We start from the raw sequence: 13,530 nt of genomic DNA, 5'->3' as shown, positions 1-13,530 counted from the left end.
TTTCTTTCGCTTTATAACAGAGTCTGGAAAACAGCAGATTGTTGCAAACAGCAGATCATATGCATGCCTGGATCTTTCTGAATCCAGCACCCTTCTCTGGGACAGCATCATCGCCAACAATGTCTGCAACAAATTTCTGGGACAGCATCATCGCCCTTCTTTCTTTCGCCCGATTCGATTCAGAGTCTGGAAAACAGCAGATCATATGTGCGATTCAGATAGTGTATGTCATCGCCAGCAGATTCTTTCTTTCTGGGTATGATGCTGATACAGAGAAGGGCGCTCGATCTGTAATCTTGCTGACATGTCTGGAAACGGACAGAAGAGTGTTTCAGGCCAACACTCTTTGCTGAACAATTCCCCGCCGAGTGTTTCTTTCTCTGTACTTTCTTGCTACCTGCTTCCATACAACTGGATTGCAGCAACAAAAACACATTTTGTGCAACCACAAAGTACACCAGGATTTATTTATTTATGCGGATAAAAGTACACCAGGAATTTACACGTAGAATCGAATGGTATATACAGTATCCAGCATCAAAAGTCACACATCTCACTCATCACTAATCATACCCTTACTACGGCTTAACAACAGAGTTTGTTGCAAACAGCAAATTGTTCAAAGGAGAAGAAATACAGTATATACTCAGAAAGATGGTCAGATCAAATCTCGCCGTCCCAGAGCTCCTCAAATGACTTGTACGGCCCATTGGGCGAAACGACATGCTGTCCCTTGCAAGCTCTCCTCTGGGGAATCGTGGCGATCATGGCCATGTCTTCTTCCCCGAGCTCCCAGTCGAAGATGGCCATGTTCTGCTGCAGCCTCTCCCTGTTGAAGCTCCTCGCCACCAAGCACACCCCCTGCTCATACACCCACCTCAGCGCCACCTTCACGAAACCAAATCAAATCGATCCTCAAAACTCATCAAAAATCAAATCAATCCTCAAAGTTTGTTTCAGAATTCAGAGACAATCTTGTTACTAAAAATTGGAATTTTCTTTTGTTTGGCTACTACCTGGGCGACGGACTTGCCCCTGGCGGCGGCGACCTGGCGCATGACGGCGCTCTCCATGACGGCGTCGGAGCCCCAGGCGTCGCCGTTGGCGCCGAGCGGGGAGTATGCGGCGACGACGACGCCGTGGGCGGCGCAGACACGGCGCACCTTCTCCTGCCTCCACCCGACGTTCATCTCCACCTGGTTCACGGCGGGCGGCACGGCCGCCAGGGACAGCAGCGCCGACATCTTGGCGGCCGAGAAGTTGCTGACGCCGACCGATTTCGCCAGACCCAGCCGCTGGCACTCCTCCATGTCCCGCCAGACCCCTTCCATGTCGAACTCCACCGGCGCCGGGGACGAGGACACGTCGGCGGCGGGCCAGTGGATCAGGAAGAGGTCGAGGTAGTCGAGGTTGAGGCGGGCGAGGGACGCGCGGAGCGCAGGCACGACGCGGCCGGGGCGGGCGTCGGCCATGGCGAGCTTGGAGGTGACGAAGAGGTCGGCGCGGGAGGCGATGGCGCCGGTGCGGACGGCCTCGGCCACGGCGGCGCCCACGGCGGGCTCCGTGCCGTAGATGGACGCCGTGTCCAGGTGAAGGTAGCCCAGGCGGACGGCGTGCAAGATGGTGTCGGACAGGTCCGCCGGCGGGCGTGAGGAGCCCGTGCCGAAGGCCAGCACCGGCATCGGGTGCCCCGTGTTCAGGGTCACGCACGGGATCTCCTTCGTCGCCATGGACATGGAGCTCTAGTTCTTGCTTGGGATTGGGGATTTGGGTTTGGGTCTTGCAGAATTAACATTATTGGCGTGGATTAATACTGTACGTTTCACACGTCATGGCAGAGAATAATAACAGGACTCGTGGGAGAGCATGATATTATCTCGCAATAGTCCACGGAGTATATGCTTTTAAAATTCGGAATTTATAACGAGCGACTTTAAAATTCTCTAGTCTCGTTTTCTTCTGAGAGATTGTTTCTCGTATATACCGTATAAAAAGTGGATTATCTTCTGAGAGATGGTTATATTACCTTCAGCCAGCGGTCAATTTTGGATTACATCTCGAGTGGTGGACTGTTCATCGACATGGATTTTGTCAATTTCAAACCTGCACAACTCTAGTTTTTTAAGTTGGCACGAGGAGCTGGCATAGGCGAATTAACCACTACGCATGTCAGCATGTGTCTGTCTATCTTCTCTTCACCATGCGTCACGTTTTTTGTTTTGAGAGAACAACACCATGCGTCATGTTTTTTTTTTTCAAGTATCGCACCATGCGTCATGTATGACGATTTCTGTCTTGACGACCTTCTTCCAGGCCAAGTTTGGGCCCTTCCCGGCCCAGTGCTTTGAAAGTTCTCCGGCCTGCCATGAAACCAGGCTGCGTGTTCTGTCCTCGAAGAGAGATTAAAGTGCATCCGTACTTTATCATCATGATCCACATAAATGTGCTTCATTAAGCACAGGGGTTATTACTTTTTCTCTCTTTTTTTAGAGTAGCAGGGCAGTAATGATTTTCACGAGGACATCAATGCACAGAGCCAAGCTGTATATCGAGGTTGATTTTTCAAACAGTGTTTTGTAGTGTAGGAAAAAAGAATCCAAAGACAAATAACACTTGCATGAAGTTTTTAAAAAGAATAATATTAAGAGTCATTTGATTGAGCCAGGAATTTCTTAAAACATCAGAAGCTCTTGTTGTCCCTGCCTCCATGGTAAGTAATTGTCATATCTTAGGAGTGGTTCTAGACCATTTGGATAGGTGGATTTATCTGCAATAAATTGTACGGACTAGTATTGTACACAATCTATTAATGTGTGGCAATTGTTTCCATAATAAAAGGCATGCTACACCATCGTACAATATTGTACATCTTGTGACTCGTAGAGAAATAGAGTAGAAACATACAAATATAAAATCTTTCTTTGATCATAATATTCATCCATTTGACCAAAGGAATTAAGCAAAGGAAAATCTGAGGAATTTTTGCTTTTATATCTGCTTGGGGTGAGGAAAATGCAGGAATTTCCAATTCGCCTAGACCTCATTTTGAAACTCCCATGAGCGAATACGAAAAGGGGATTTTTTTTTTTCTTTCCCCGTCTATATAGGGTGCACGAGTCTTGTCTTCCAATGTTCCTGCAAGAATTAGACTAGCGTTTCTGTAAGCTTTCTGAAGAATCTCTGCGTTCCTGAACCAGCATAGAACATGCCGTTCGCACGCCTCGACAAAAGCATTCGCCGTCTATTTTGATTTTCCTTTTGTCCCAAGGAGGGAACCATCAATTGGTACCATCATCTTAGTTAAATCAGCCTCTGGAACACACAAATTAAGGACACCCGTAATACATGGCCCTTGTCTCATTGTCTGATTCACACACGAGTGTTTCTTAATCGTGTTCTCCAGCACATAATTTGGAGCCAGTACTAGTACTTGTTTTGACTTTTAAGCAACCCCCTTGAAACCTGTGTTTGTAAAAATAAATAAACAAATGATCTCGCTGTTATGTTTGTTTAAAAAATTGTGGCTTGCCACGACTATCTATAATAGCTGGAAACGTATGGTACACTCGATCTTGGAAGGGTTTGATAAGAATGTGCATTCTAAGAACCAAGTATGTGCAAAAAAGGAAGTAATGAGGAGAGGACTATGAACTTAAAATTACTAACAGTAACCTCCTTTTCTAGGGGATTGTTAAAGAGAAATTCCACAAGTTGCCAAAAAGAGAGAAATTTCACACACAATCAATGTCAAGCAAAAAAGAGAGTGAGTGATGAGGAGAGGAGGACAAAGGATGATGAAAGCAGTGGAGCATGGATGAGCAGGGGAAGATGCCATACCCACTTGACCTCATCCTCTCCATCCTCTGATGATGTGTGTTTTTTTCCTACTGCACACTGCCCAACACACAAACACTCCCTACATTCCTTCCATGCTCCAGTTCCACCATGCGCCAAGCAGCATCCAATGCTCTCTCGCTCCCATGGTCCAGTGCACTGGGTGCACCATCTTACCCAGCAATGGGGTTCTCTACCTACTTGCACAGAGCTACTAGTCAATGCAGGTGGGCCATGAGCCCTCTGGTGCATGCATCCATAGCCAGAGCCCAGAGGTGGCATATACTACTACTGCGTGTGGTCCATGGTGGACTAGGCTCATTTACCACGCACGGAAATCTAGGACAAAGTACTTATTGCTCATGCCACCTTTTGAGGCAAAAGAAAAGGAATGAGCAGGAAAAAGAGATGCATTTGTCTGATCCAATCTTTTTTTCAATTATAACATCCAGATCTCTTCTCCTTCAGGCACCAAAGAGATTAGGTTAGGTGAATAATAGTAATAAATACAGTAAAATATGTGGTAGGGAAAACAGGCACTTTGTTGACCAATAATTATCCATCCATAGCTTCACATTATATTATCTCCAAATAACTGAGATTGGTAGTCAGTTCAGTTGGCACTGTGACGAGTCTGTGACAACAAGGAGAGGAAGGGAGGGGGGGTTACATAGCAGCAGCTCATTACAGGTAAGAAGACCGAAGAATTTACTGATCACAAAAGCACCACTAAATTCTTTCTGTTCACTTCTCAAGATCACTAGATTAACTTATAATAAGCACATGCATCTAAGCTCTTGAGATCTCTCTCTCTACTAAACACCAAGCAGGCAGGCAGGCTAGGAGTTGTACAGGGTCTTGAGCCTCTTTGCTGTCTGAATAAACCCCAGGATGACCTGCAACTCATCCAATTGCTGATGTTTTTTTAGCATTTGGAGTAGGGCAGAGGCAAAGATTAAAGATTAGCTTTTTTTTGTCTCATGGAAAAACCATATACAGAATTTCACACAAAGTTTGCAACAGGAGAATATATTTACCTGGGACTGGAAATGCTGTTGAACCCCATGGAACAGCTGTTCCTCTGATGGATTGGGGTTCATGCCTACCTGCAAAGTTTTTCAGCATCCAGAGTAAATTAGTAATCAGAAAAAGAAAAAAAAGGGTAGAACTTGGCATGCTTTGCTAGTCAAGGTTACATAGGATGGTTTGCTTACAAGGTTGAAGTGCTTCCAGTATCTCCACAGTGTGGGTGTGCCAAGCTTTGTCAGATTTACTCTCTGCAAGCATAAGTCAGAATATACTTGGATCAGTGGAATGTGATGTCATGGATAATACACTGACTGAGATTAGGATCCCAGGATACAGGAGACTAAATAGATAAACCCTTAAATTATATTTGCATTGCCAAGAATTAGGCACGCGTCTAGCAAAGCCAGCAGCAAGGGCCAATGACAATAACACATCCTACCTAACCATGGCCCATGCCATGTGATCCCAGTGCCACACTGGATTTGATACTACATGGCGCATTCTGACCTCTCAAACTTTAATTACTTTTCATGTTTAGTTCTTGTAATATTGGTAGTGATGGTGATTACCGCTCGCAGCTTCGAACTTGACTGGAAATTGCCTCGGCTGCTGGATGTTGTACAGGAAGACCATGGTCTTGTGTGCCGAACCCTTGGCTTTGTTGGTTTCTGGTACTCTATGCTTGCTACATGCAAAACAGAAGAAGATATTTAGTTCATTGTGTTACTGATAATGTAAAGCAATTGGATGAATTATCGGGACATGGTCTTACAATAGTCCATGTCTTTGTCCCCCATGTCAAAGCTGCTGCAGAACGAATTATTGCCTTCAATTTCGTCATCATCTTCATTACCAGTTGGAGCTTCCAAGACACTCAAAGCATTCCTCTGCAACTTCACCTCTACACCATTCTTTAGAACCTGTTTTTTCAATAAATATCTCAGCAATCGAAACAAGCTACCATATGTGGATGTTGTTTTTCACCATGTTTCCATACATCTTGAACTTTCAAGCTAATAATGCAGTATCAAACTTGGGTTGCATAAATTGCTTGACGAACTACTTTCCAAAAAGAGCAGTCGATATTGTTCTTGTCACTTGCATTGTGATTTATAAGATAGAGAACTAGCCACCAAGCAAAGTTTCAATGTGATGCCTAAATAATTGGAAGGAAGACTAACCAGCCAGTGCCAGCCTCCAAGACCAACAGCCTTCTTGACAACACCTTGAAGGCCGACCAACACAGACTTTGTTCGGTTGTTACCGGTGACGACTACCTTGGTATGCCTGGGAAGCACCGAGAGCTCCTCGTCACCACTCTCATACCGAGGCAGAGACAGCATCCGTGAAGAACATACTTCAGTCCCCATCATCATGCTGCTCCACTGGCCTGATCTCTCCCTGATGAAAGGTGTGGCAGCAAATTCAATCAATACACAACCAACTTAATACAAGGAAGAGGGTATGATTGACTCTCAACAGCAAAACAATAAATAGCATCATCAACCCAGTGTCAGAGAAGTTCCCAGAATTAGCATGAAGTTGCTGTACCTAGATCCAAGTTATACCAAGTAACCAGCTAGGAACAGTGATATCTGAGCTGTAATGCATCTAGAACAGCAGACATTGCGGCACTAGCTCGACGTTAGCGATTGATCGTGCGAAAGGGGGATTCACAATCAAAAATCTATTCTTTAATCCTATTAACAGTAATTTACATAAGAAATTCAGTGTTTTTAAGCAAACAAATTGCCGAAGGGCACACAATTTAGACCCAAAATGATGGAGTTGATGTGATGGATCCATGCAATTTGATCCGGATCGGACTACATCTCTCATCTGATGATGGGATTGCAAACGGATTGGTGACTCCCAACCACTAACCATGATGGCGATGAATCGGCCAAGACACTCATGAGGACCCACCACCAGCTAGCTGCAAGAATTGCTTGTTACTTGCTGGAGTAGCAATTGCGAAAGTGATGTGTCTAAGGAATATGTACCAGAGTACTAGCCATGCATGCATCCAATAGCTATGTAACAATATGCAAAACAGTAAATCTTGATCGAGTTGCTCAAATTCGTTTCTCGTGACTGTGCAATTCTGGATCCTGGATCTAAAATTATCACGGGGAATTTATAGTGAAGGGTAGCTTTTTGCAAGTCCGGATTTTTTCAGCAAATTCGCATTTAAAGTGAGTGATGGAGACTCCACACTGCAGTTGTCAATAGTGAAGCTACAGTGCCATGTTGCAATGCATCCCCCCAGATTGATATCTACGAAATTTGCAAATCCTAATGCAATTGCCACCGCAAAAATTCTGCAATTCTACATTGAGGATCCAACCTATCAAAATAGAAGCTGAAACTTGCTGAAAAACCCAAGACAGATTTGGGAGTGGATCAGATAAAGTTGGAATAATTACTTTCCAGATCGAGTAGCTTCAAGCTGTCACTGAACAGTACAATCGAGAATTGTAAGAAAAAGATACAAGTGCTCCAGTGGAGAATTTGCATTAGAAAAGGCAAGAATTCTGCAGAGGAATGAAATCTTGAACTTTGAGTGGACCGAAGATCACAGCTGCTACAGTGTATTTCGCCATAATGAAGGCGGAGGATACAGGATCCAGTGTAGATGCAATTCAGAGATAAGTGTAGATTTCGAAACGCCGGAAGAAGATGCCAAATTCCAATGCGCGTGGCATAAATTTCCCGAGCAAGCAAAATCCAGAGGCGCCGGTGAATGAATTGAGCAAAGAAAAAGACAGATGTGATCCAGGATTTGCTTAAATACTCGCCGATTCAAAAGACTTGTTCAACCCGGATGTGAAATTCCGAGGCTAATCACGCAAACACGATCAATGCAAATCCAGATCGAAAAAATTGGGCGACGCACGAATCCAAAACCGAGCTCGAAAACCCTGGCAATTGCGCATTACTACAAAACTCGGAGCTTTGCGCCCTCATTCGAGCCCAGACGACAATTCGCCAAAAATAGCCCACGGATTTTCACGATCCAGAACCCCAAGAATTCGCAATCAGCAGGAAAAGGGCGGAAGAAAAATAATGCTGGATCAAGGAGGAGCTACAGTTCCAGGCGCTCTCACCTGCTGATCTGCTGCTGCTCGGATCCGACCGCAATGGGCGCCGGGGCGATCCAGGACGGCGGCCGCGCGGATCGGGGAGGCAATTCTGGAGCCCAATTGCGGCGCGACGGGGGCGGATCGATCTGCGGGGAATGCAGGGAGGGAGGGAGGGAGGAAGATCCAAAGCACGGAGAGAGAGAGTGTGTGTCCCGGGGCAGAGGAGAGAGAGAGAGCACTGAATGCTTTTTCCAACTGCACTGACTCTCACTCCAGAGAGGAAACGGATGGAGCCGGCTTTAACGCGCATCATCGGCGCCTTGTCCTGACGGCTTCTCAGCTCGAGCCGGCTCGCGGCTAGGACTCGGCTCGGCTTGATGTGATCCGGTTCCATGACGTGGTGTGCGGACTATAGTGGGGTATCTGGTGGGGGACAGTCTGTCAGCGACCTTTTGAGGGTTCAGGTGCTCAGATAAAATACCTTCCCGGCAGTATTTTATTTTGATCCCGATCTAATTTGGTCCTTGGTCTATGTAAGAATCGCGGCAAGAACATATTGAAAGCATGATGCTAAAATCATACCTAGATCGTCATACATGAGGTATTTCCCTTATGATTGGGTATCAAGCTAGATCGACTCGGCTCGACTCGTTAAGCCAACATGTTTAAAACCATGGATCGGCTCGACTCGATATAAACATGAGTTGGAGAGAAAGGAAACTCGGTCTGTAGGCAATCGATGGGGAAGATGGGTGTGTTTGGATCTTGGAGTTATCTTGCTTGCCTAGGCTACATAAAGCTAGTTAGCTCATTTGGATATCGACAAGAGAAGTTAGGACAGTTACTTGGTTATAATCCATGATACTAAGTGTCGTGTAGGTCACAACGTCGGTTTGCTCGCTTGAGAAAGCTAATTTGGCCCGCCGTTGACGGCAAAGCTTTTGGCTAAAGTTACTAGCTACCATGTGGCGCCCAACAAAGCAAGGGTTTTTTAGCACCCAAATGTCCATCCTCGTGCTAGCAAGGTTATGATTCTACTGGTCCGAGATCAAATGATGCATGTCCACCCACAGTGACTCAAATTAGTGGACAGAGGAATAATTGGCCCAGTGAAAGGCCATGCAAATAAAAATATAGGTCTCACTTCCAAACCATCCATGGTTTACACAGTCTTCGGCCTTTTTTTTGAGGCCGTTTGTCTCTTCCTCTCGGGTCATCACGTTTTCATTGCCACAACAACAATTGCTCTCCGTATACGCACGCTTCCTCGCCAAGTAGTATCTTGTACTCCTTCCGTTCCATATTAAGTGACTCAAAATTGTCTCAATATGGATGTATCTATGTACAAAATATGTTTAGATACATGTAATAGAAAATCACTTAATATTAAACGGGGGAGTAATTTAGAACCTCGTTAAGAATTGCCAAAGATAAAGGGTACCAAAAATGAATGCATTATAATACTCCAATTCACATCTAAGGTGGTGTCCAAAAAACAAAACCAAAGCGTTTAAAAATTCCATCAAAAAAAAAAGCATTTAAAAAAACCCAAGGAAGGGAGGGGGGCCAGGACGCAAAATTAAATCTTTATAAAACGTATTGCATTGATGGTGAGATCGAGCATAAGATTTAGATAAGCAGTATCGGGAGATCCCGTATGGCGTGGGCCCCACCTCACATGCCCCTCCCGTGCCTACTACCTCCACGGCTCAAGCCGAGCCGAGAGGATTTAAGCCGCAAGAAAATCAAGCCGGCTCTCCCGTACCCCCCACGTGGGCCCCGCGCGGCGACACGCGTCCCGCTCCAGCTGTCGGCAACTCACTGCACACGGAGGCGTCACCTACCCCTCTCTCCATGACGGGTGGGCCTCGCGGGCCTCCAGGCGCGCGCTGTCAGCGTGTGGGTCGCTCGCTGACGCCGGTGCATAAAGTTTTTCAGCAAGGGAAGGGCGCTCCCCGGTTTTATTGTTCCGGGCTCAAGTCCGTGAGGGCGCAGGGTCACAGGTCCGGAGCCGCCCCAAACGCGCCAGCTTTTCGCACCCAGGTAGATTGTACCCTGTGTCGCTGACAGCGGTGGTTACCGAGGCACCGGGCCCCGCATGGCGGAAGTGGGGAGCTCCCGCGCGCGTTTTTGTTTTGTTTTGGAGGGTTTCCCGGGTCGCCGTTCAAACGCTTTCCCTTCCTCCTAAAACATAATAATAAGCGCCGGATTTCCTTGAAAAACAATGATGTTGCTGCTAGCGCTAGCTACTCCTCCTGACGCATCACGTTGCATAGGTCACCAAAGCGTTTGTTTCCTTTTTGCCTTTCTGGCCCTTTTGGGTTGACTGTTAGTAGTAATACTTTGCACATGTCAGCCAGATGGTACTTAGTATCACTCTCTCTTCTTACTAAATGTCAAGATGTCAAGGTAAGATGTTTTGGTAGGCTGTTTTAGCTAAATGGACGCCTCGACTCTGTGGAGCGTTTCAGATTACGAGAACAAGAAAAGAGCCGGCTGCATCATGTGGAAAACCATAAGAAAGGGTATTTGGAGTGTCTGTTGATGAATTGCACAGTGGATAACGACAGATCCAACAAATTTTCATCCTGCTGTGGTAAATCGTGAATTTCTACTTAGCTGGTTGTTTTATTTCCCTTTTGTTGCACCAATCTCAGCTGGTTGTTTGCCTAGTTAGAATAGTTTACTAGGTCGCCTGCACCACTTAAACTTGACGTGATGGAATTTTCAAAACAAGAAAAAAAAACTTAAGGTTGATTTTTATTCGAGTATATGAACTATGAAAAAAAACTTATCTAGACATGTTTTAGTATTTCCTCCGTTCAACAAAAAATGTCTCAAGTTTGTCAAAAAATTGTATGCATCTATACACTAAGTCATGTCTAGATACATTCAAATTTTGACAAACTTGAGACATCTTTTGTTGAACGGAGGAAATACTAAAACATGTCTAGATACGTGTAATAGAAAGTCAGGGACGGGGGGAGTAGATGAACATTTCATGCATATATAAATACGTCCATGTTTAGACAAATTTGAATCGCTTGATATGGAACGGAGGGAGTAGAAGTTAAAATAAACTAGATAATTCCCCGCACGTTGCTGCATAAGAGCAAACTTTTTGAAAAAATAGTTTTCTCATGAGAGCATAAGACATAAATCATGATAAGTATCATACATTTAGTATGACAATATGTGACATGGAGTTCGCGGACCTGATATTTTGATTCACGATTCAACGTACATACTAAAATAATATGAAGAGTGTATAATATAATACTCCCTCCGATCCATATTACTTGTCGAAATATTACATGTATATAGACGCTTTTTAAACATAGATACATCCATATTTGGACAAATTTGATACAATTAATATGGATCGGAGGGAGTACATTAATTGATGAAGATGATTTGCACTGTAAATACAACATGATGAATAAGAAAAGAGGATTTTCTTTTTTCCTATTTCCACTTTTCTTATCGTTGTGCTGGCTACCTAGTGTTGAAACATGATCATAGATCGTTTGTATGTCTCCAGCAGCCCATCCAAGAAAACCTGAACCGAAATCCCCCCGATACCTACGGAGTACTCCATCTAGCAGGCCCATCTCTGAAAAAGGCCCATCTTGTACCCCCAATCCCCTGTATCGATACCTGATTCTCATACCAATCGCCCTCTGATTCCTCACCCCAACCAGAAACTCCTGAACCCTTACCGTCGGTGCGCCGCCAGCGCCTGCCACTGCGTCGCCGCTAGCCTGCCACGGCGCCTCCGCCCGCCAGCGACCGCGCAACGTCTCCCGCTCGCTCATCACCACGCTCCGCCCCGGTCTGCCCGCCCCCGCGTGGCGCCTCCAGCCCGCCACCGTGCGTCGCCGTCTGCATCCTCCGGCTCAGTTCTTGATGCTATGATACCAGGTTTTTTTCTTTTCAGTTTCCTATTGATCTGTGATGTCAATCTTTTTTTTTTGTTGAACTGTGGTGGCTTCCAGATTCGCACTGAAATTCTTGGAGATATATAGGATGTGGTGAGGAGGAAGAAGAGGAAGTGGAGAAGTCGTGAGACTCGTATTGAATGGGAAATGGAAGCTGGAACTGAAGGGGAACGGACAGACATGTCATTTGACATTAACGGCGACGACTTATGAGATGAACGGACGTACATGTGAAACGACGAAGCGAACGAAGCATCGGGCGTGATGGGCTCACCAGGCGATCGGTCAAAGGTCCAGGAAAAAAAAGAGAGGAATAGCTGGTTCAGCAAAAATTTGACCGCTGACATGACACAAATTGTTGACATGATTGGTTGCTGATGTGTATAGGCTGCATGTTGAGAAAAATAGACCAATGGGTTGCCTCTACTTAGATATAGAGGATTGCGTAGGGAGAGTCGAGGATCTTGGTCTTAAACCCAGCTATTTCCGAAGCGGCACACTTGTTGACATAGAAAAAGGCTTAGACAAATTTTCATTTTTCTTTCACTACAGGCTTTCACTTTGCTCACGATTCTACAAAAATATGGCTCTTTAACTAAGAGTTCTGATTATGCTTGTTCGAAGCAATCGAAAGCCAGAAGCCTAGAGTATGTGAAGACCGACAACAAATAAGGAGACTGACAATTATTAAATTATATAGTGACCAATTCACCCACTGTAATACTCAAGACCTCACGATAATGGAGAGTACTAGACATACTGTAATACTCGAGACCTCACGAGGATTAGCATGGGCACATCATAAATTAATACTATTTGAGCTAGTGTTGACTTAACGGCAAGAGTCAACTTGAGATCTCTTGGCTCTAACACCAAGTGGTTTGTCCAAATGCTAGAGAGAGAGAGCAGGGTGAAAACGTTACACTCTAATTAACAGTAAGTAGGTAGTCACATTTGATTGACTTGACACACTGACATGAAAGGGATTTATATATGCAACAATTCATTTTCATGTACACCAGAACATCGAAAAACTCTACGGAGTTCATGGATTGCGATATCAAATAGGTTGAAGTAGCCAGAAGGTAGGTAGCCGCAGAGTGAGAGAACACAATGTAAAATGTAATAAGATGAGAGAGGATAGGAGGAAAAAGAGGACCACCCATTGAGAGACAATCATAAGGGAAAAAACATGAAATTGCAATACTACAACAATTTTTCAGGCAAATGTATGTTTATTCATACTTCTTCTTGGTTGTTTACTATCCTCTCTCATGAGACAACAAGGTTACACATGTAGAAATCACAAAAGATAACTAGAAAAATAGATTTCTTGAAGATTTGCACAAGCGAACTTCCAGTAATAAAAATGACAAGTTGATTTTGGAGACCCTTGCACCAATCCGAAGTGTTGCCCACCACCAATCTTCCTCGGTGTCATGGCGTCGTCGAAGACGGGAAGATGGCAGCCGTTCCTAGATCTGGAGGAGCACCGTCGCAGAAACCATTGCTTTTCGAGCCGATGAATCGAATGGCCGCACGCGTAGTTTTTATTTAAATTCACACACGTCAATTTATTCTGATGCGGCGTCGTCTCCAACAGCAAAACGACACCTCTAGTAAAACTTAAACCTATCCTACCTACA

The 13,530-nt window shown here is 45.0% G+C and overlaps 2 protein-coding genes across 3 annotated transcripts; both read right to left on the bottom strand.

The window, feature by feature from the left end:
- Nucleotides 1-435: 435 nt before the first annotated feature.
- LOC100845141 (deoxymugineic acid synthase 1) lies at nucleotides 436-1,851 on the bottom strand. The gene is made up of 2 exons (XM_003579761.4): nucleotides 1,017-1,851; nucleotides 436-888 (listed from the first exon to the last, which is right to left on the bottom strand). The coding sequence occupies exons 1-2, from the start codon at nucleotides 1,734-1,736 to the stop codon at nucleotides 664-666; spliced, it is 945 nt and encodes a 314-aa protein (XP_003579809.1). The 5' UTR covers nucleotides 1,737-1,851; the 3' UTR covers nucleotides 436-663.
- Nucleotides 1,852-4,374: 2,523 nt separating this feature from the next.
- LOC100843116 lies at nucleotides 4,375-8,216 on the bottom strand. 2 transcript variants are annotated; one of them, XM_003579754.4, is made up of 7 exons: nucleotides 7,971-8,216; nucleotides 6,045-6,264; nucleotides 5,636-5,783; nucleotides 5,433-5,548; nucleotides 5,049-5,111; nucleotides 4,872-4,940; nucleotides 4,375-4,748 (listed from the first exon to the last, which is right to left on the bottom strand). In XM_003579754.4, the coding sequence occupies exons 2-7, from the start codon at nucleotides 6,237-6,239 to the stop codon at nucleotides 4,674-4,676; spliced, it is 666 nt and encodes a 221-aa protein (XP_003579802.1). In that variant the 5' UTR covers nucleotides 6,240-6,264; nucleotides 7,971-8,216; the 3' UTR covers nucleotides 4,375-4,673. The 2 variants fall into 2 exon arrangements, with proteins under 2 accessions (XP_003579802.1, XP_024312186.1); XM_024456418.1 differs by lacking the exon at nucleotides 7,971-8,216 and adding an exon at nucleotides 6,748-6,799.
- Nucleotides 8,217-13,530: the final 5,314 nt, after the last annotated feature.

This window comes from Brachypodium distachyon, chromosome 5 (genome assembly GCF_000005505.3).
Source record: "Brachypodium distachyon strain Bd21 chromosome 5, Brachypodium_distachyon_v3.0, whole genome shotgun sequence".
NCBI lineage: Eukaryota > Viridiplantae > Streptophyta > Magnoliopsida > Poales > Poaceae > Brachypodium > Brachypodium distachyon.
Note: the sequence above shows the minus strand (reverse complement) of the source record. Positions and strands in the feature narration are given on the sequence as shown.

Excerpts from the sequence above, each read along its gene's own strand:
- LOC100845141 (XM_003579761.4), bottom strand. The coding sequence starts at position 1,736 with ATGTCCATGGCGACGAAGGAGATCCCGTGCGTGACCCTGAACACGGGG. Across the intron at positions 889-1,016 it reads GGGGCAAGTCCGTCGCCCAG|GTGGCGCTGAGGTGGGTGTA; the intron begins GTAGTAGCCAAA and ends GGTTTCGTGAAG.
- LOC100843116 (XM_024456418.1), bottom strand. The coding sequence starts at position 6,779 with ATGAGTGTCTTGGCCGATTCATCGCCATCATG. Across the intron at positions 6,265-6,747 it reads GCCGATTCATCGCCATCATG|GGAGAGATCAGGCCAGTGGA; the intron begins GTTAGTGGTTGG and ends ACCTTTCATCAG. Across the intron at positions 5,549-5,635 it reads GGACAAAGACATGGACTATT|CAAGCATAGAGTACCAGAAA; the intron begins GTAAGACCATGT and ends TTTTGCATGTAG.